A 21961-nucleotide genomic window follows, 5' to 3' on the forward strand; every position below is an offset into this window, starting at 1 on the left:
TAATGAGTTTCTAGTACTATATTTAAGGTCCTGGTACCCTGAAGTAGTTATGTTCCAAACCTAAAAACAGAATATCCACTTACCAAACGCATCATCAGCAGTTAGAGGACCAAGAATTTCAGATGGATCTGAAACACCAGCTTCATTTTCTGCAGACACTCGGTATAAATATTTATTTCCTTTTTGTAATCCAGTAACCTGAAATAATGAATCAGCAGTTGTAAAAACATGTGCATTTAAGTCCATGATCATACACTGAATGTTTTTATAGATGGAAATTTCCTACCTTGTAAGTCAGTTCAGGGACAAGTTTCTTATTGCAACGAATCCAATTATCTTTTCCTTCTTCACATCGCTCAATTATATAACCCAATATTGGGCTTCCTCCATCTTTCAGAGGAGGCTCCCATGTAAGCTGAACTGACGACTGAGTCTGATCTGAGGAATTTAGGTTCACAGGAGGGCTTGGTCTCTCTGGAATGCAAGAAAGAGTTGGAGCACACCATTTAATTCAGTGAAAATTTATTAAGATAATGTATAATCATTTCTATTATCCCCATTATCCCTATTATCAGGTTTATTGAATTTACTGAATTAAGTAGGCGCAGTCTAGATTTCTGTGATTTTGTTCACATTTTTCTGATGTCCTACCTTCTCATTAACTTTATTTTAATTAATAGGCCTAATTTCTAGATTTCATGAAGTAATTATTTCCTTTTTTTGATGGGCTTACCAATCGGATCAGCAACTTTGACAAAGGGTGTGGCTGCACTTGGTTTCCCAACTCCAATTCGATTTTGGGCTCTGACCCGGAAACTGTACTCCTGTCCTTCCACCACGTCGGTGACAGTTGCAGACAGGTCTTCAGCTCTTACTGTCATGGCAGTGTCCCATCTGATAGAAGTCTTATCTCTTAATTCAATAACGTAGTTTGTGATCATGGCTCCTCCATCATACTCTGGTGGCTCCCATGTCAGTGAGACCCCAAATCTATTTATATCAGTGATGGCTACGTTCAAAGGAGGGCCTGGAACATCTGGATTTCATCACAGAAGAAAACATGGCTTTGGGTTAAATCAGGGATAAAAGCAAAGATAAGCTCATTTGCAGTTTACTTAAAAACTTCTTACCATATTTACTCCTTGCTTCCACAGGATTGTCAGTTTCTACTGGTTCGCCAGTGCCAACTCTGTTCCTTGCACTGACGCGGAACAGGTACTCAACTCCGCCTTTTTGTAGTCCGGTGACAGTAAACTCACAACTGTCCGCACGATCTGTGGCCAGAACCCACGTCTTCCTTTTGATGTCCCGTCTTTCAACAACATAACCTATGATTTTGCTTCCACCATCAGTTAATGGCTCTTCCCAGCTGAGGCTTACTTCACCATCAAATGTTTCCGTCACTTCTAAGTTACGTACTGGCCCTGGAACATCTGAAATTCACATATAAAAATGTTTTTAGTGTGTTACCATGCTTTTGGTTGTGCTTTGCCGATCAAGTCCAAGTGATGCAAGGGCTTACCGATAACTTTTAAATTGATGAATGCTTCTGCTTTTCCATGTTTGTTCTGAAGCACAATTTTATACCTTCCTTTGTCTCCTTTCTTAGCTTCTAAAATTCTGAAAGAAGTTTGTTCAGCTGTAGTATCAACAGTTTTTGAAGACAGAGGCTCATTTTCTTTAAACCACTCAGCTTCTGCTTTAGGGTAGGCATCATAGGGCACCACCATTGTCAGAGGCTGGCCAACGTCAACCACAAGATCTTGGTCACCGGTCTTGATTTTAGGTGCAGCTGGGGAGAAAAAGAACCTGTGAATGCTTCTGAGTTATGCCTTATAGTCTAGCTACACCACAGCTTCTTTGCTATATATTTGTTAGCAAATATTGGTCACATGACCTTGGAAGTATATCACAATAACTTTACAGCAGAGAGGGCATCTTTGCAAATTGTCAGACTTGAGAACAGAGGATTAAGATAATATATCCTTATATTATAAGGATATAAAACTGTAAAATATCCCTTCTTTGCCAAAAATAATAATGGAGAACTAAATATAGAACAAAACACGTTTGTTTGTTTTTATAAAGTAGGCATGTCTTAGTTCAGGATAAACCCGACAAAATTTTATGTACAAGGGAAACCGGCTTTTTCGGAATGACAACCCATAAGGATGTTTTGGAAGCTTGAGTCAGGATGAGAACAGACCTAAGAGGGTCCAGAGGGGTTTGGAAAATAGAAGAGACCAGAGCTTTCTCTAGGTCTGGGTTTTGGGGGATGACTTTCAGGGCAATATGTTAATTCTAGGAAATAATGAACAGCTACCATGTGCCAGCACCTGTCCAAGGTTCTAGCACATAAAGAAGCAGCTATCAATGACCTCTTATTCAGGACACTTTGTGGTAAGAGACATTAGAATAGTTAGCCGCGGGTAGAACCTAGCAGAAATAAAAGGTTTCACAAGCATTATCTAATTAATTGTGAAATCTGAAACTTAACAGAGTATCTGTGATATTGTAAGGATAACTGAACACAAAAGAAAGGGATTTACCTGCCAGTTCTAGCTTAGCTCTGGCTTCTTTGTCTTTGGCAATAAATCTGTATTCACCCTGGTCACGAGGTTGAATATTACAAATCTGTAGCCTGTGTACCTTTCCTTCACTCATCATCTGGTGTTTGTCACCCTGAACAATGACCATGTTATTTCTTAGCCACTGAACTTCCACCTTATCTTTGTTGAGCTCAGCCAAAAAGACAACATCAGCACCAGGGGCTTCCAGAATATCCTGGGGAGGCCTGATGATCTCAACAGGGATTTCTGAAAAGAAAATGTAAAATGAATACTAACATTCGCATTTGGGTTAACGACATCAAAGACTGGTACTAATATTAAAATTGTCCTTGCACTCAGTACGTACCTTCCACAAAAAGTCTGCCTCGAGATTTTCTGTCTTCTACTCCACAAGCATATTCACATTCATCATCCAGCCTGCAGTCTTTTATAATGAGTCTATGTATCTTTCCATCTTTTTCAAATTTGTATCTGAGAGAAGAGATCAAATTATTGCTTATTGCTTAGCCTAAGGTTCACCGAGTCGTCACACATGTACAGGTAGTTACAGAAATAAAACTTGAGGCTCTCACTTACTTTTTGCCTTCTTTGATTTCTCTCCCATTTCTGTACCATTTCACATTTGCCTTCTCTCTGGAGAGCTGGCAGGAGAAGACTGCATCATCAAACTCAGTGACTGTCTGGTCTTCTAAGGGCTCTACAAATTCCGTTGGGGCTTCTATGATCAGAAGCTCGGCAACAGATTTATCTTGTCCAGCTGTGACCATGTATTCACCCTCATCTGGGAAGCCACAGTCTTTAATGATTAGAGAGTGCTTGTATTTATCAATTCTGTATGAAACACGGTTGTCTAAAGGCACTTCTTCTCCATTTCTGGTCCACTTCAGGGTTACGTTGAGGCGATTCACCTTGCACCAGAATGTGACAGTTTTCTTCTCCATTGTTTCAATATCTTTAAGAGGCTCAATAATCTTCAGGTCTTCCTCTGTTGTAAAGGAGAAGAATAATGTTGACTTTAACTGTGTTCAGAGTAGATACTGATTTAAAAACTGTTGTTGATACCACGTAAGTGACTTACCTTCTACTATCAGATTAGCAGCACTCTTAACATTTTCACCTCTGTGATTGGTCAGAGACACACTGTAATTGGCTTGATCATCTAATCGTGCATCTCTAATTCTGAGGGTGTAGACCAGGTCTTTTTGGAGAATGATGTATTTTGAACTATCGAATATGGCCTCTTCATTTCTGAACCATTTGGCTTTGGCACCTTCTGTATTGACTTCACAGTTGAAGACGACTTCTTGTTGTTCCTTTACACGAGTGTCCTTTAGAGGAACTATGATCCTGAGTTTTTCTGAAAGCAACCGACAATTCTTAGAGTATGAAGAAGGACCGACGTAGAGGCAACTGGAAGCAAACCCAAGGAGCAAAAACTAACTTACCAATTACTGTCAAGTGAGCTGCTGCTCTCGCGGCTCCAACCATGACTACGTAAGTGCCCATATCTTGTAATGTGGCATCTTTCACAACCAGGATCCTCTTTTTGCCATCAGCAATAATGTCATATTTGTCTCCTGATTCAAGTGTCTTATCATCCCTCTTCCACTGGACTTCAAAGCTTTCCTTCGATATAGTGCAGACAAATTCAGCCTTTTCTCCTTCAAGTATTTCAAGGTTCTGAGGCTTTGAGATAAATTCAGCAGCGAGTTCTGGAAAGAAGCAGTTGCAAGGTATTAAAAACTTCAGAATCTGTACCTTAAATGCATCAAGTATGAATTCTTAAAATGATTTATTATAATTTTCCTACCATGGACTTTGACTTTGCCATCAGTTCGAGAACTTGGGAGTCGGCAGTTGTAGCTGCCGGCATCCTCAAGGTGAGCGTTCTGAATGATCAGGATTCTCTTTCGTCCTTCGGTAAGGATTTCGTATCTTCCTGTTTCAACGATCTCCTCATCCCCTTTGTACCAAACCACTTCTGCTCCAGGCTTGGAGACTTCGCAAACCAGTTTTATAGTGTCTCCTTCATTAACTTCAATGTTGCCAAGATTTTTTGTAAAGACAGCTTCTTCTTCTGCAAGAATAACAACAACAACAACAACATTGAGTTCAACTGAAAATTATTTTTTTCCCCAAAACGCATACTTCTGCAAAGAAAGACTTCACCCTTACCCAGTACGGTCAGCATGCCAGAAGTTCTTGCTGTCCTTACTTCACAGGAATACTCCGCTTCATCATCCAATAGACATTTGTTGACGACAAGAATGCGCACGGCTCCCTTAGATATGATGTCATACTTTTTGCCCTTTTTGATTTCAGCACCATCTTTAAACCACTGAACCTATATTTGAGATACATAGACACTTTTCTCAGTTTTCTTATTGTTCCTTCACCTATGTGTCCTTAAGAGGAATTAGGATTCTGAGTTTTTTTGAAAACCACCAACAGGACTATGGTGTGAAGCAGAACCAGAGTGGTAAATACAAATATAACCTAGACCCAAAAGGGCAAGAACAAACTCCTTCCGTTATTGTTATGTGAGCTGCTGTGATGCTACTGCCAGTTGTTAAAGATAATGGGACGGTATATGAGAGCCACAGAGGGCTTCATCATGCAGACTAAGTCCTTTGTTTTCGGATGTGTAAACTGAGACTCACAGTTGACTTGCCAATGGTAGTTAATGAGACACATGAAATTACAGATATTTGTTCTCAGCCTAAGAACACAGCAATTTCATATGGCCCAAACCAATAATATCTGAATCTCTTGATTGTGAGTCCATTGTTTTTCAAGTGATAGTTAATGAATAATACTACAAAGAGAACAATGGGATCAAGTATGTATTTCACACCAAAGTAATAATTTTGAATCTGAAGGCAAAGTGATACTCAGATCTGATTCACTTTCTCTCTCTCTCTTTTTTTTTTTCCTGTTTTGTCTGGGCCAAAAGTGAACAAAGGTATCTGACAACACAAGACAGCAATCATACAGTCACAGACCTTAGCATTTTCTCGGGAAATTTCACACTCAAACCGAGCCATTTCTTTTTCCTTAACTTGAAGATCGGTGAGTGGTCTTAAGAATTCCACATGAGGAGCTGTAAGAGAAGGTCATCAGAATTCAAAATGAGGTTTCTAGCAATTTACTCTGACATTTGCTGTCAGAGTACTCTTTGTACAGAGTAACAATTTACTCTGGCCCTTTGCAGGGCCTTTCCATCTTAATAGGCTACAACAGACTTTGAAAGCACTTGGAGCTGCCATTCATGTATGATGCTTTGTTTTTTTTTTTCAAACATATCTCTGTAGGTTTCATAAAACTATGTGGCATAATGTCCAATGGATTACATATCTGTGTCTACAACCTATCAATGACCAAAGGTTCTCCTGAATGATGGCCAGAAGGAAAGTTTGATACTGTTCCAGAGAAGGAAAATTCTCCTTGATACTGCTCCAGAAATCAGACCATTTCCTGATATTGTCACAGGAAACACCAGTAGCAAAGAAACATTATTTTATTTAAGGCAAGCTACATAATAATCTTGGAGAAATTAGCAGAATTCAGTGATAATGCAGCTTAAAGTGCTATAACCAGTCTTGTCTATGGCTGAGAGGCATGGGTCTGCAATTGAAATCACACATGCTTAGCTTTTTTCTTTCTTTCTTTTTTTTAAATCAGCTTCAAAGGTGTCACACAGAAGTCAGACATCTATTAGTGCAACAAAGCAATGTGTTTTGTATGGGTGGGTGATTTGTTGTTGCTTTTTATATATATCTCATTTCATTTATTTCCAGAATTAAGTCAGCAGATGGGTAGGATCAGAGGGCTGCCCCTTGTCCCTCCTTCTTTTAGGGCTCCTTGTGAGTCCTTCCCAGGATGATTGTTCTTGACCAGTGAAACTCTGGGACAAAAATGCTGGCCAGTGGGATTGAAGATATGCTTGTGGTGGCTGAGCTTTCGTGGCATGGCAGCAAAGGAGATGACAAAGGGAAGAAGGAGCTCCAAGAAGCTACTCTCTCATTCACTAAAAGCAGAGTGCCCACAAAGAAGAAAGAATAAAACAGTACAAGACACGTGGGAGCACAATCAAAGCCACTATTTTGTAACTGTTGACAGATGGGAAGCAACTAAACCAAACAGCAGCTATCGCACAAAAATGCACACTGGAAAATGTTATCACCAGACAAACGAAGGAAGAAAAGAGCTAGCACGTGACATTTAGAAATAAGATGTATTATTCACCAAATGAAACGTTAATGTTAAAAACCATTAGCATTCTCTTCATTCACAGGATCCAAGAATCCAGGCTTCGCTCCACCTTATTATCCCTTCTTATTTTCAGAGATAGCCTTGTGTAAGCGGGCTTTATCGTACTACAGCAGACTGGAGCGTGATCCCATTCAAACTGAAATTTCATGCTCATTTTCTAGCTGTTCCTGACACCTGAGAATTCATTTCTTTCCAAGTGGAAATTGCTTTCCTTTCTTTCTTTCCTATTTTTTTTTTCCTTTTTTAAAATCATGACTCCTTTTTTGTCTCTTTCATTCAATTTGTCCTTATCTGTCTCAGGATATTCCTACGGTAGCTTTACCGTGGTAAACAAAGAGCACCTCTGCTCACTGGTCAGAAGCACAGTGAAAGGGATCAATGTGTCCTTATCAGACCAGATATAGTAGAACAGCTTTTCTTTCCTTTTCCTTCTTTTTTTTTTTAAAACGCATAAAGGATCAGGTTATGTCAGTATTGATACTGTAAGTTGCCAAGAAAGCAGTTAGGCCAAGAAGGGCATGCAAACGGTGGCAGGATTTGTTGTTGTTGTTGTTGTTGTTATCAAAGAGTTGCAAATGAAAAGTTCCCTGTAAGAATACTTACGCACGACGTTCAGGTTACAGGAAGTCTTAAAATCCTTAGCGTCACAAGTGTATGTTTTAATATCCTCTGGGGTACAGCTGTGTATAATAAGTTTTCTGACCCTGCCATCAGCCACAATTTCATACTTCTTGCTTTTGAGAATTTCTGTCCCGTTTTTGAACCATTTCACCTTAGCATTTTCTCTGGATACTTCACATTCAAGGACGGCGGTGGCTTCTTCTTCGACTGTCTGGTCCTCAAGAGGCTTAGTGAATTCAACGGGGGGTTCTGAAAGAATCAGACTAATTAGGCAAGGTAGTTTTCCTTTCCTTCTCCAAGAGTCTGAGCACCTTCTTAACTTTCTTCTGAGACTGCCAGGGCTTTTTCTGTTTTTAAATTGCATTTGTAAGTCTTGATTCCATTTGGATGCTTTCCTCTAATAATGATGTTTCATCATTATTGGTACATACAGAGGAAAGGTGTTTTAAACCATATGAAACATTGAGGACATAGTAGCCGAGCCTCAGTTAATAACGTGATAGATATCCAGTTTGATAATAATTCTTCCTCCAGCCATTTATTGAAAGCAACATAAACAGGGGGACAGGAAGAGAAAGTAAAACATATTCTACTCCATTTTGACTCTTTTTTTTTTTTAATAGTCTGTGAACTATTTTGTTAGGCCAAAAAAGTAAAATTCGGATACTTGGTGGATTTTAATGATCTATGTACTCCTCATAATTGAGAGTTGACATTATTCATGAACCTCTGCATTACACGTGTTTTTAAAAATAAGCCTTGTAATTACCTTTCACGAAGAGGTTGGCATGAGTTTTGAAATCTTTTGCTCTCAGTTGGACTTCTCCAGCATCTTCTAACTTTACGTCCCTCAGAGTAAGTGTATGAACTTTTCCTTCTGAACGTGGGACCACCTAATTTTTTTAGGGAAAAAAAAGCACAATTTAAGACTATATGAAACAACAATTCAATACATACATAGGTAAATTTAATTCACTTAGGTAAATAATTTGAAACAGTTCTTTCCAAGTTGTTTTATAAGCACACACACATATATATATATAGAGAGAGAGAGGGCACACATGCCTTTGAAAATGATTTTAACCAGTAGTTTGGAATCTTTTAAGGAAATTTTAGGCTTTCCTATTTATCCTTACATAATTATTAGGTGGCCTTTTATGTTGAAATGCCTAGGTGAATTTCTGTTCATACTTCTGTATATATATTTATATAGATAAATATTTTCTTCCATTCTGCTACAGAGTTTATATATATGATAGAACTTGGAAAAGCTAAATCATGAAAGGAAGGAAAAAATTACTGGATATAGAAAGCTGCAATACCGTGATCTTAGAATATCAAGACAAATGCTGCCATCACTGTTAATATTTGGGTGAGGAATTCTTGTTGTAAATGCAGCCTTAGGTGGTTTGAAGAGGCAGGCTGTAGGATTATGAATTGTCCTTTGGACATTTGTATGGGCTGCCATTAGGTCCCATAATTGTGGCTTGCACATTATAAATCAGCTTATAGACAGGGCCGTCTTCACTGTAATAATGCTAAGAGGACAAGGGCTGCTTCTAGTTTGCCCGTAGAAGAGTCTGTGAGATGCTGTGCCCTGTCATTGAGATCAGTTTTGCACTACTTAAGAGTTCATTTAGATGAAAAATAATGTGAAAGTTATTACCAGTGAAATTATTTATTATTCTGGTGTGAAGGAAAAGGTCAAGAATAAAGTTTCATATGAAGATTTTCCTTAATTAAGGCATGGCTATATTTAATATAACAACCTAATAATTGAGAAAGGTCGAAAACACAATAGGGGAATACAAACAGATAGGAGAAGGTAATTAAGATGTCCTGCATCACAGTTACTTATTCAACGTGGTGCTTGAATGGGAAAAAAAAATTTGTTTTTGTAATGATGTTTCAAAATAAATTTTGGACTGTGAATTCAGGCTCCTCTTTTAAAGTATTTCAGATTCCAACCCATCCACAGAAATAGCTTATGGATTTACACATTGTTTTATCATTTAAATTCCTCTGAGGCTGCTCCAGACTATTCTCTTACCAAGAATTTGTCTCAGAATACAGTGGTTCTCAGTAAATAGCTTATCTACAATGTACCTAGATTATGTCAAAAAAGGAAAAACTAAGCTGAATTTTGTGGTCGTTTATGTTTGTAAGGATAACATTAAGGGATTATCCTTTTAATATATTGTTAATCTATCATGGGTGCATATTGCTGTAATACATGACTGATATGTAATATGTGACCAAGCTGTTAAAGTTTAAATTCGTAATTATTAAAGGCCAATTAACTTAGCCATGCTTTCTCGGACTGATGGCCAAAAGAAAAAAAGTTTTCTCTAAAATTTTCTTTTTTGATTTCCTATTACAATCCCTATATTAGTTTGATTGCTGTAGTTCTGGAGGCTAAACATTTTGTAAACTGAAGTTGAAAGGCCTGAATTAAATTGGTGTTAGGAATTTTGTTTGTTATGATAGCTTTAAAGAAAGCCTGCAAAATGTAGTAAAATGATTTTTATTACTTCACAGTTATATGTAAGTTTGTTCATTTATTTATTTATTTATTTTGTAAGAGAGATTGAGAGAACATGAGAGGGGTGGGGCAGAAGGAGAGAGATAAGCAGACTCCCCACTGAGCAGGGAGCCCAATCCCAGGACTGGGGATCGTGACCTTAGCTAAAAAAGATGCTTAACCAACTGAGCCACTCAGGTGCCCCTCTTTAAGTTCTTTTAAAAAAGAGACATAAAAGTAATACAAGAATAAGTTCACAAACAGCTAAACTGTTTCATATTTTAGATGGCTAAAGTAAAGAATTAAAATTCTTGTGCCAAAAGAGACACAAGGAGGACCCAAAGAATTATAGTAAGGTGATCTTTTTTATTCCTGGAAAGAAGTTTAGTGACCATATATACATATATATACATATTTAAATAAAATGTGGATACATTTTTTTATGAATCTACATTTCAAATTAAAATAGTAACATTTCTTACATTAGAAATAATGAGACTTATCTTTTAATTAAAAAAAAGTTCTTAATTTGATCAAAAGATTCTCAACAGCAAAAGAATAATATAGTCCTTAAGCAGTGTTCCTCTATTGAAATCATGAGTTTACAAACGTCCAAAGGATCAGCCAGTTCTGTGCATTTGGACATGAAAGCAATGAAGCCACACTTCACAGGACAAATGTATATTTCAAAAAAAAAAAAAAAAGGGGGGCGCCTGTGTGGCTCAGTGGGTTAAGCCTCTGCCTTCAGCTCAGGTCATGATCTCAGGGTCCTGGGATCGAGTCCCACATCCGGCTCTCTGCTCTGCAGGGAGCCTGCTTCCTCCTCTCTCTCTCTGCCTGCCTCTCTGCCTACTTGTGATCTCTGTCTGTCAAATAAATAAATAAAATCTTTGAAAAAAAAAAAAAAAAAGCAAACTTGAAGGTGGAGATGCCTCTATCACCCAGCTGAGTATTTAGAAGAACTTGCTACAGGGAATGTGTCCTCACATGTAACTTATTTCTCATGCTGCCGTTTCAATGCACAGTGGCTTTTTCTGTCCTTGGCAAAAGAGGAGACCGATTGGCCATTACTGTCTGTGTAGCAGGCAGACTTTGCTACTGAATTCCCCTTTAATCTCTGTGGTAGAATACTCATTTTTTTTGTTGTTGTTGTTTTGTTTTGTTTTACTACAGTTGTTCAAAGGCATTTGCCTTCTTATTAATTACTTCACTCAACTTTGTGACTCTTTGTTACCTGGATCCCTTTTAACTTTTATTCCTTCACCTCTTAAAAGTTTGATTTATATTGAAGCTTTGATGCCATCTTTGATATGATTTTCTTAAATATTGAAAAAAAAGTTCTAGAATAATGTACTGCCCTTTATTTCCAACCCATGTTGGACATTCTCTGTAGGTTTTATTCCAAGAATTCAAAATTAATGGAGAATTATAAAGATAATTTAAATATACAGACTGTTGTGGGGGGCAGAACAGATAGCTCAATTTAGGGAAATTATGTTTTGGGTCTATCTGAATGGTCATCTCAGTTTTTACTTCTTGCTAAATTTTAGCATAGAAGAGCAAACACTGAGAGGTAGTTGTTTCCTCCATCCTAATGTATATTTGCACACACATGTGGATAACCTCAGAGCCCTCCTTGTCACAACTGTCAGCTGCACTGTAAATAGTCCACTTGGCATTCCAGAATTTGCACAGCTCAAAGCACTTGAGGGTTAAAAATAGCTTTGGAGAAATGCTTGAAGAGCAAATCTGCCCAGAAGTTATCTCAACTACTTGATCAACTGCCTGAAATGGAATTTCCATCTTCTCTTCTTAATCCCCTTATATGCAGAACACTAGAGAGCATGGAGAAAATTAGTCACAAAACTTAATGTGGGCTGTAGTTACAAGGCATCTGGTCAGAAGGCCTTTTTGATCCCTCTTGTCTTCCGGTTAATCAAACTATCACTGATAGCTAATGAGCGTTTGCCGTTTCCTCAAAAAAACAAAAAAACCTTATCACACTTGAAATTTTTATTTCCACTTCAATAAAAATACCATCAGGTTAAGTCCAACAAAATGTGATGAATCTGCTTTCTAATTTCAACAGAAATCAAGCTAGAGTAGGGCAGGGGAAGGGCAAGGATGAAGAAGGGCCATTAGAAAGAACAAAGAGCAAGGAACATACAGGTGGAGATGGAGAGCATGAGAGAAAAGGAAGACAGGCCATGGCAACCACACGCCTGCTTTTTACCTTATCGCTGGGCTCGAGTTTCTTCCCTTTGAGATACCATTCCACTGGGATATCCTCGTAAGAGAGCTCACAGTCGAAGGTGGCTGTCTCCCCTGCGGTCACCGTGACATCCTTCAGCGGCCTCAGAAGACCAATGACTCGTGCTTTGCGAGAAGAAGGAAACAGCTCGGGATCACTCATTTTGTAATTCCAAAAGAATGAATACACTTAGTTATTAATCTCCATGGTTGCTCTCTTCAAGAAGGAAAGAGCTGCAGGACTGGCCACCGTTTTAACTCTCATGTGAATGTGGTCCCTTGGTACTGAGAAGGGGAGAGCTGGTAGCTGGAGGGTGGGTATTTGTAGGGGCCCTGCCGTTGTGATGCACGAGGTCAGCAAGAAATCTGTGCTGCATCTGTCTCTGCCAGGCATCAAGTTCCTCTTGCTGCATGTGGTATGTGACTTCCAAAATAACTAAGACTGTGATTGGGAGAGGACAGGGGCCCCGCGATCACAAAGCCTGTCCATATCCATCAAACACTTCGCACCTTCCAAAAATGTTAGCCCACGCACCCCGCCTCCCTTCTTGAGTCCGAGTGCCCACACAGCTGAGTTTTTCTATAGTGCTATAGTTACAGGCATTGAGGGACGGGGTCTTTTCGAGTGCTCACTTAGATCCTCATGGCATGCATTACTGCTCTGAATGGAAAAAGTACACAGCAGGAGAATATGACTTGCTTAAGTTTTCTATAGTGCTATAGTTACAGGCATTGAGGGACGGGGTCTTTTCGAGTGCTCACTTAGATCCTTGTGGCATGCATTACTGCTCTGAATGGAAAAAGTACACAGCAGGAGAATATGACTTGCTTAAGTTTCTTTTGTCCCAAAGGCCAGCAAGGTCAGGGAAATTTCCAAAACTTTGGAATTTGAACCTTGTGTGTAGTAGGAGGTCAAAGAAGTAAATACAAGAAAGCCAGTTTCTGGACCTCAATAATGTTTTCTAATTAATTAAATAAATCCAATTACTGTTACGTTCATTTTCTGCAAGAGCACATCCTTTCTTTTCACTAGGAACACGTCCAACTTACGTTTCACTCGGAGGTGGGCACTAGATTTCACGTTGGCAGCTTGGAAATCCACCCCGCCTGTCTGGTCCAGGCGGCAGTTGTGCAAAATCAGGAAGTGCATTTTGCCTTCTTCCTTGATCTCACAATCCTGTGCCAATGGAGAAAAAAAGGTTTCAGAGGAAACAATCTTTGGTATTTTTTCCAAGTCCATCCCAGCTTAATGAAAGGAATATCACAAATAACTAGCGAGGAGATTTGATATAGTTTTGAGCTCTTTTTCATGAAATAAAGTTGGCAGGTACTACCAGGAAAGCAAGACATTGTCTGTATAATTCAGAACCAACTAGCAGCATCGCAGGATATCTGCAACCTTATACCAGTATGCCGATCAAAAGGAGAGCAAGCATGCCTGTCTGTGCACAGTTGTAGATCCTACTGTCTCTCTTTGGCCTAAGGTCTGATAGAGAACCTGATATCACGTTTTAAATGCCCTGCACGCACTCTGACTTTTGCCTATCCTTTTTTATGTCACACAGCTCCTCTAGTTGTTGACAAGTTCAGAAATAGCCTCACAGGTGTCTGGAGTAGCGGCTCTCCCTTGAGTTTCCAGTTGGCATGGATATCCTCCTCCGAGATTTCGGTTTCAAAGCGGGCCGTCTCAGTCTCCATCACCTCCACACTGTGCAGAGGCCGCAGCAGCTTGATCTCCCGATCTAGAAAAGGGAACGGGTGGCATGGGTCATTAGCCTCTGGCAGAAAAAACCCCAGCAGCTTCAAGACTGGAGCTCACAAGAGTCTCCTCACCTTCAATGTTAAGCTTTGCTGAGGTCTTATCTGTCCCACAGTCACAGGTATACTGTCCAATATCTGGTTTCAAGGCTTTCTTTAGGATGAGTATGCGCTTCTTGCCGTCTGCCTTAATGACAACATTTTTGGATGGCTCTATTTCCTTCCCATCCTTAAACCATTTCACTGGCGCATCTGCTTTGCTAATTTCACACTGTAGAACCACTTCATCTTTCTCTACACCAGTGTAATCTTGAAGCTTTCCGGTAAAGTATGGATCTCCCTCTGCAAGTAAAGTATAAGTGAAAACGTCTCATTAACCACCAAGGAAATGCAATCTCTTGGAAAGTTCAAGAGGCAGCTTGCAGAGTTCTGGGCATACTTTAAAACGGTACCAAGCTTTTTCTTATTTAACATGTTCATGTTCAGAAATTCTCTGTATGTTAGAAAGGGAACCAGGGCATGTGATTTATCAAGAACTAATCCATCTATCTTACATTTTGAAGTATGTTATTGACACTAGTTTGAAAGACACTATGAAATTTAGCTTCAAAAATATATTTATGTGTTCTTTCATGACTCAGATAAATTTCTAATTCCTTAGCAAATTATGTCCACCTTTAAGCTTTCAGATTCACATTATTAGTTTTTTTATATCAATAGTTTGCCATTAATAATTTCTATATATGTTAGACTTCGTATGTAATCTGGTTGATATTAAGGGGTCAAGAAAAATACTGACTTTGATGAATGTAACTTCTGTGTTTCTTCTATTAAAAGAAGTTTAAAAACACTTTCCTGAAATCAGTTTGATAAAGTGAGGAGAAAGGAAGTATTTATAACCCCTCTTAAACATGACAGAGCTCAATAATTAAGAATTTTATTTCTGATCTGAACCTGCTGTTTTGTGAGCTTGAGTCTTCATGACATGAAAGTCCTCATATTTTTAGGTTAAAAAAATTTTATGAAGATGTCTGATAACACATGTGAGAGTTTCTCAAGGACAGGGGCTGCTCCCAGGCACTATAACCCTTGGAAGACTATCTTATACAATAAATACTCCACAAATTTCTGCTGAGTTTAATGTAATAAATAGAAAAAAACCAAAAAACAAAAAAACACCTACCGAGCACAGTGAGTTTAGCTTCTGAACTTAGCCCCATAGCTTCCACTCTAATTTGAGAGGTATCATCTATAGAGAGGTCCCTGAATGTGATGGAATGAGTCTTTCCTTCATCGTCCATCCAGACCGACCTGCTGGTGTGCAGGCGCTGGTCGTTCTTGAACCACTTAACCCGGATGTTGTCGTGGGAGAGCTGCACAGTGAACACAGCACTCTCCCTCTCCTTGGCTGTTACATCCTTGAGTGGGGTGAGGAATTTGAGTCGAATTCCTAACCAGAAAAGAAAACCTCATTAATTCCCATCCTTCAGGAGGAATTATAAAAATAAAATGAAAATTTAAATGTAGTCTATTTCATAAAGAATATTTACCTTCAATGATCAATTTGGCACTTGTATGTTTATCTTCAGCTTCAAACATGTATTTTCCTTCATCTTCAAAAGCAGCTGCCTTGATCACCAGGGAATGTTTAGTGCCGTCCTTTATAAGCTCAACTTTGTCATCACCCGTGATTTCCTGGGTTCCTTTCAGCCAACGGAACGTTTTGGGCTCCCTGGACACTTCGCACTCAAACTTAGCCTCATCTTTCTCAAAGACTTTAACGTCACTGAGAGGTGTGATGAAGATGAGTGGCAGTTCTGCAAAGAGAGGATGGGGTGGGTAAGGCCAGATTATGCTTCTGTTCACGACCCCTGGTCAGCTTGGGGCCTCGAAGTCTTGCAGAGAAAATAACAAAAGGGTGTCTGACAGGAAGAGCATACCTTTCACTTTCAGATTGGCTGCAGATTTGGCATTGGCGGCCTGGAAGGAGACCTCCCCTGTCATATCCCGCTGGCAGTTATAAAGAACCAGAATATGCTTCTTCCCATCTTCAATGATCTCACAGTCCTATTCGGAGTGAGAGGTAGAAGGACAGAGTAAGAAGAATGTCACTGTCATAACTGGTGATCCTTACCAATCATCAGGACATTTTAGACCTGAAACCTATCTTTTTTTTTTTTTTTTACCCCAAACAACTAAGCAAGCCCCTGACTGTGTGATCGGATGATCTCGACTTACAGGGGAAGCAGTTAAAGGCTCTCCTTTTAACTTCCACTGGCCATGAACATCCGGCTCAGAAAGTTCAATTTCAAAGCGAGCTGTTTCACCCACAAACAATTCTACTCCATACAGAGGTTTTTCCACTTTTATTAGTCGAGCTGGAAGCACATAGAGTTTCGTTAGGATGATTGAACACATACACTGTGTGTAGAGAGGGTGAGATGAAAAATTCTCAGCAACTCACCCTCAATGTTAAGATTTGCTTTGGTCTGGTCGGTGCCACAGTCACACATGTATTCGCCTTTATCTTTAAGCTCTGCCTTCTTGATTTTTAGGATGCGGCGCAGGCCATCTGTCTTGATAGAGTGTTTTGTTGATGGTACAATCTCTTCGCCATCTTTGAACCATCGCACTGGCACGTCTTTGCTTACTTCACACTTCAGAATAATCTCATCCTTCTCGACTCCAGTTTTGTCGTGTAATTTCACAGTGAAGTAGGGATCGGCCTCTGGAAAAGCCAGTCAGCAGATCATCAGGAGAACATGAAGATTAAAGTTTACTGGAATCACAAGTGGTAAAATATTCAACGACCACCCCCTCGCTATTCCCAAACTGGCTACCCAGTCCTCGCTGGTCATGTTTACCTAAGACCTTCAGGTTTGCGGTGGAGCTCAGGTCCTTAACTTGAGCCTTTATCTGGGATATATCATCCAGGGTCACTTCTCTCATTTCCAGTTTGTGAGTCTTGCCCTCAGAGGAGATGAGTACGGTTCTGCTCGTGTGGAGTTTGGCATCATTTTTGAACCAGACTACATGCATTTTTTCATGAGAAAGCTCACAAACGAAAGTTGCTGTTTCGCCTTCTTTCACTGTTTGGTCTTCGAGAGGCGATATGAATTTCAGCCGTATACCTGCAGTGTTCAGTGTGGAGAATGTGCTTAGAAACACAGTTTACCTTCAGAAATAGTCTGCTCTAATCTGCCAAAAGGATCCATTTCGCAGAGCATTTATTCACCTTTTCAAATGGATCTATCCTCCATTAAAAAAAGGGGGAGGGCTTCTTTTGGTGACGAAGTGACAGTAAAATTATGGTGTCCACTGTCACTTATCCCTATTAGAACTTGGTGTTTGTGGCATAAACATTGAGAGCTGGCTTTTCTCTCTGTAATTCAAGTACCGACCTCAGCTTTGACTGCTAAGCGCCCACCTCAGAGATGGCCGTCTTGAGTGAACACGCTGCCAGCCACAGGCTAGAGCAGCAGCCAGCCTGGGCCCCTCCCCACCATGCCCCCCAACAGGTTCCTCTGTTTCTGAGACCTTGGCTGATTTTGAAGACTGACCACTTGGACAGCTTGTTTTGTTTTGCTTTTCCTTCCCTCAATTTAACTTCCTGCTCTTATGTTTTACCAACAAAGAGTGAGCCCATAAAACCAGACACCCTCACCCTCAACCTCAATAAAAGCAGAACCCAAGCCTGCTCTCTATCCCTCGCCCCCTCCTCCAAAAACAAAAAACAAAACAGAACAAAAACCCAAACCCAAAATCAAAAAACCCCGACTCTGTGGCCCTGGGTGTGCTGTGTAATTTCCAGGTCCTGTAGGTAATAAACCTGTCTCTTTCACTGTTTTCTGATGGTTACTATGAGGGCATCTCACAATCATAGTAAGAACCACAAGGGCTGGTCCAGCCACAGCACTGGTTGACAGGCTGGGAATGGCACACAGCATTCTGTCTTTACAGTCATGTGTTTGTGTGCTTACGTGGGGAATACTATGGCCAGATCTCATCAGCTCTTACCTGTAACAAATAATCGTGCTGAGCTCTTCTTGCCCTCCACCTCGGCAGTATAGACCCCTTCGTCGTCAAACTGAGAATTATTGATAACAAGAATGTGTTTCTTTCCATCAGCAATGATATCAAACTTGTCAGATGCCTTGATTATGTCAGGTCCTTTAGACCATATCACATTTGCCTCTCGAGTGAGGACACATTCAAATCGAGCTTGTCGCCTTTCTGGAACAGTGACGTCCTTCAGGGGCACAGCAAAGTCAAGTTCGATTTCTGAAAATCAAACGTTAAGAGTGAGGTTTCCAGAATGCATGGGGCTGTGAAATGAAGTTGAGACCATCCCACGTATTCTATAAGCCCATACGTACCTTTTACTGTCAGAATGGCAGTGGTATATGCATTCAGTGCCTGGTAAAGGACTTCCCCAGCTTGGTCCAGTTTGACTTTGTGCAAAGTTAGGAAGCGTTTTCCACCTTCTGCTTTGATTTCACAGGTCTGAAAAATAACGGTCTTGGTTAGCATTTGAATGAGATAAGTTCCGGTGAGGAGAAATGTTTTCCATTTATCCATGTACCCATGTCTACAGATGTCCTAGAAATTATGACTAATAAAAGTGAGTAAAAATGTCTAGTCATAAAATATTTAAACATTGCCAGAGCTGTCCACAAAGAATGCATCAAAATTCTTCCCCTCTTTGAGACTAGAATCCTCAAAGAACTCCATTGTCATTGAATCAGATTGGAACGTCAAACTGAAGACAGACTAATGTGGATATTTAGTGTGACCGACAACTTAAATGGGAAATGACTCACAGGTGAGGGCCGAAGAAGCTCTCCCTTCAGTTTCCACTCTCCAGGAACGTCTGCCTCTGAGATTTCTGCATCAAAGCTTGCGCTTTCTTTCTCATAAATGGTAACATCCTCTATGGGTTTAAGCAATTCAACTTCCCGCTCTGTATTGGTCAGGGATAAAAAAATCACAATGCTTTAAACAATCTAACAACACTTTGCTTTCTTTCCTTTTTTTTTTTTTTTGTATGTTATTTTGCCTTATTCACACACAAAATTATCTTTTAGAATATAAGGAAAGATTTTTTTACCTCCGAGTGTCAGCTTTGCCGGGTATCTTTTCCCTTCAATCTCCACCGCGTATTCATCAATATCTTCTGGTGTAGCATTCTTCACTTTGAGGAATAACTGTTTTCCGTCCCTTACTATCTCAGTCTTATCATTTGGTTCCAGCGGGATTTCATCATATCCTTTGAACCACTTAACGTTTGGAGTTTCCTTTGCCATCACACAGGAGAAAACAGCTGTCCCCTTTGGTTTCACGTGCTGATCTCGTATAGGTTTTACCAGCCAGTCTCTGATGACTTCTGCATGAAAATGAGGTCAGAAAAAATAGTCATGACCTGAACAAGTAACAGAAATAACTTCCTTAGTAAATTTCAGAACTTTAAAAAAAGAATTCTCAAAACTGGATATAATTAACTTGCTATGATGGTTGATAATCCTCCATCTTAGATAAGGTCCGAGTCTGGGAAATAAAATTCTCTCTTCCATTTTGTCAATATTATAAGAAGTACTAGTAAGTATAATTTAGCAGAACATAATTTCCCAGACAAGTACTAACCTACTACTTTGACACAGGATGAACATTCCAGGTTGTTGGCATTTTCCACAGTAACTGTGTAGGTTCCAGCATCGAAGTCATCTGCATCATTGATGGTCAGGGCTCGCAACAGGCCGATGACGCCGGGCACAATTTTTCCAGGTTTCTCCACCACAATCTTCCCATCCTTTCTCCAGACCACGTCGCGCTCTTTGTTTAACTCACAGCTCAAGTACAGTGGCTGTCCTTTGACCACTGTGACTTCCTCTTCAAGTGTTTTTACAAAACGCACAGGAAGTTCTGTGGAGAATTTCAGTATTAAAGATCTGCAAACACTTCAATCTACATACTATCTCTTCGATGGTTTAAAAAAAACTTGGAAATGAGAGGTTTTGGCTCAAGTTACAAACAATTGCTAATGAGGTATGTTGTGTTAAAGTTTAATAGGGATCATATTCGGCAGGCTGGAAATTACCTTCTACAACAAGTTTAGCCGTGGAGGTCTTCTCCTTGTTTCCCAAACGTAAAACACAGGTGTATTCGCCAGCATCAGAAAGCTGGACATCCATGATATGCAGCTTTCTGTCTTTCCCATCTGCGATGAATCTATGCTTTGGGCTCTCACGGATGTTGCTACCGTCTTTCATCCAGCTTGTAATTGCAGTGGAGGGGGAGACTAAACATTCAAAGATGGCAGAAGACCCCACTGACTCTGCTTCAGTCAAGACAATGTCTTTGATTTCCTTCACAAACTTGAGGGGCACAGCCTTTAGCTGGTAAGTGAATGGGGCTTCATCAGGAGGCTTCTCTCCACCACTTCCTGGTCTTAGCTTTTTCCTTTCAGCTTCTATTGGCGAAGGAGTCTTTTTGGCGACACCTAATTCAAAAGAAAGTTAAATGTTGATTTAGCATTTTCCTAAGGGCCAGAAGCACACACTTGGCTGCCTACCGGATCAAACCAGTGATAGAGCAACTGGAAGACAAGAACAGAAAATTAAAGATGAGGCAGTTGAAAGGCCAATTGAATTTATACTGCCTTCTTCAGACAGGAAAATGAGAAAGCACAAGGAATCCGTGAATAAGAAGTATTCTTCATTTTCTCAAGTTTTAAACCAGAATATAAAATGTCCCAATTAAGATCTAATTATTTTATCTGTCCTGTATAAATACCATGTATATGAGGACTAAGCTAAAATTTATAGGGTTCATTATGCTAAAATATAGTTGATTATACATAATACCCACTTGGATAATATTAGAGGTATATTACTTGAACTACCAGAAGACATATTAGTTTTATCAGAATCAACTAGGAATAATAAAGATTGTTATAAATTTTGAAACTTTTTCCCCCTTGAATGTGAAGTTGTCCAGAGTGAATGGTTATAAATTAGGAGCAGGGAAATGACTCTTACCTTTGATGGGACCTTTCGGCTTGGCAGCCTCCTCTTTAGGTGCTTTGGCTTCTGAAATAAAAAGAAAACTCAGCATTTAAAAAATTTTTAGACCTATTTTATGCTTGGTAGTAAACCAGGAGGGGTAAGTCATATTCTTTATTATAAATATTAATGCATGAAGAGAAATTGGCTTTACTTGTGTGGCTTCCGTGGAGAATACTTTGCTATTTCCAAGAAGGCATATTTTGTTCAGTCCCATTCTGGTCAATGATGTGACCAAGCTAAATCACCAACATATTTAGGATTAAAAAATTGCTTTCAGCAAATGCCTTTATTCTTCTATTTTTAGTCTTTCCCTTTTTTATTGTAGTAAAATAAACCTAACATAAAATTTATCATTTTGACCATCCTAAAGTATACAATTCAGTGGCATTAAGTACACTCACAGTTTGCAATCATTAACACTACCCACTTCCAGAACTTTTTCATTTTGTTAATATGCAGTCTTTTTTTTTTTTAAAGATTTTATTTATTTGACAGAGTGAGATCACAAGTAGGCAGAGAGGCAGGCAGAGAGAGAGGGGGAAGCGGGCTCCCTGCTGAGCAGAGAGCCTGATGTGGGGCTCAATCCCAGGACCCTGAGATCATGACCGGAGCCGAAGGCAGAGAGGGTCAACCCACTGAGCCACCCAGGTGCTCCAATGTGCAGTCTTTTTTAAAAAAAATGTGACAAATGATTCCTATAGGGCACATGGGAAATTGGAATATCCGTGGGCTGCCTGTATGCATGTCCTTACAGGGTCTGTCTTCTGAGTTTTCATCAGCTTTGAGCACATTCATTACTTAATTTCAAAAGCATATAAAGCAATGATGCTTTGAAAGAATGCATATTCCAGTCAAAACACAGTATGTACCCATGGGTTAGAGATCAGGTTGAGAAAGGACATCAGAAG

The 21961-nt window shown here is 39.7% G+C and overlaps 1 protein-coding gene across 1 annotated transcript in view; it reads right to left on the reverse strand.

The window, feature by feature from the left end:
- Positions 1-21961, reverse strand: part of TTN (titin) — a 274251-nt gene that overhangs the window by 90223 nt on the left and 162067 nt on the right. Inside the window, 32 exon segments of the mRNA XM_046018787.1 lie at positions 84-198; positions 287-474; positions 734-1036; positions 1131-1433; positions 1523-1792; positions 2550-2816; positions 2917-3041; positions 3147-3555; positions 3649-3927; positions 4016-4282; positions 4381-4647; positions 4746-4914; positions 5573-5670; positions 7446-7712; positions 8233-8356; positions 12218-12360; positions 13285-13411; positions 13837-13976; positions 14068-14334; positions 15176-15442; positions 15543-15809; positions 15933-16059; positions 16231-16370; positions 16457-16720; positions 16857-17123; positions 18010-18273; positions 18369-18495; positions 18813-18952; positions 19100-19375; positions 19633-19911; positions 20087-20488; positions 21027-21077. Coding sequence (XP_045874743.1) covers positions 84-198; positions 287-474; positions 734-1036; positions 1131-1433; positions 1523-1792; positions 2550-2816; positions 2917-3041; positions 3147-3555; positions 3649-3927; positions 4016-4282; positions 4381-4647; positions 4746-4914; positions 5573-5670; positions 7446-7712; positions 8233-8356; positions 12218-12360; positions 13285-13411; positions 13837-13976; positions 14068-14334; positions 15176-15442; positions 15543-15809; positions 15933-16059; positions 16231-16370; positions 16457-16720; positions 16857-17123; positions 18010-18273; positions 18369-18495; positions 18813-18952; positions 19100-19375; positions 19633-19911; positions 20087-20488; positions 21027-21077 — 6999 coding nt within the window.

Source organism: Meles meles, chromosome 9 (genome assembly GCF_922984935.1).
Source record: "Meles meles chromosome 9, mMelMel3.1 paternal haplotype, whole genome shotgun sequence".
Taxonomy (NCBI): domain Eukaryota; kingdom Metazoa; phylum Chordata; class Mammalia; order Carnivora; family Mustelidae; genus Meles; species Meles meles.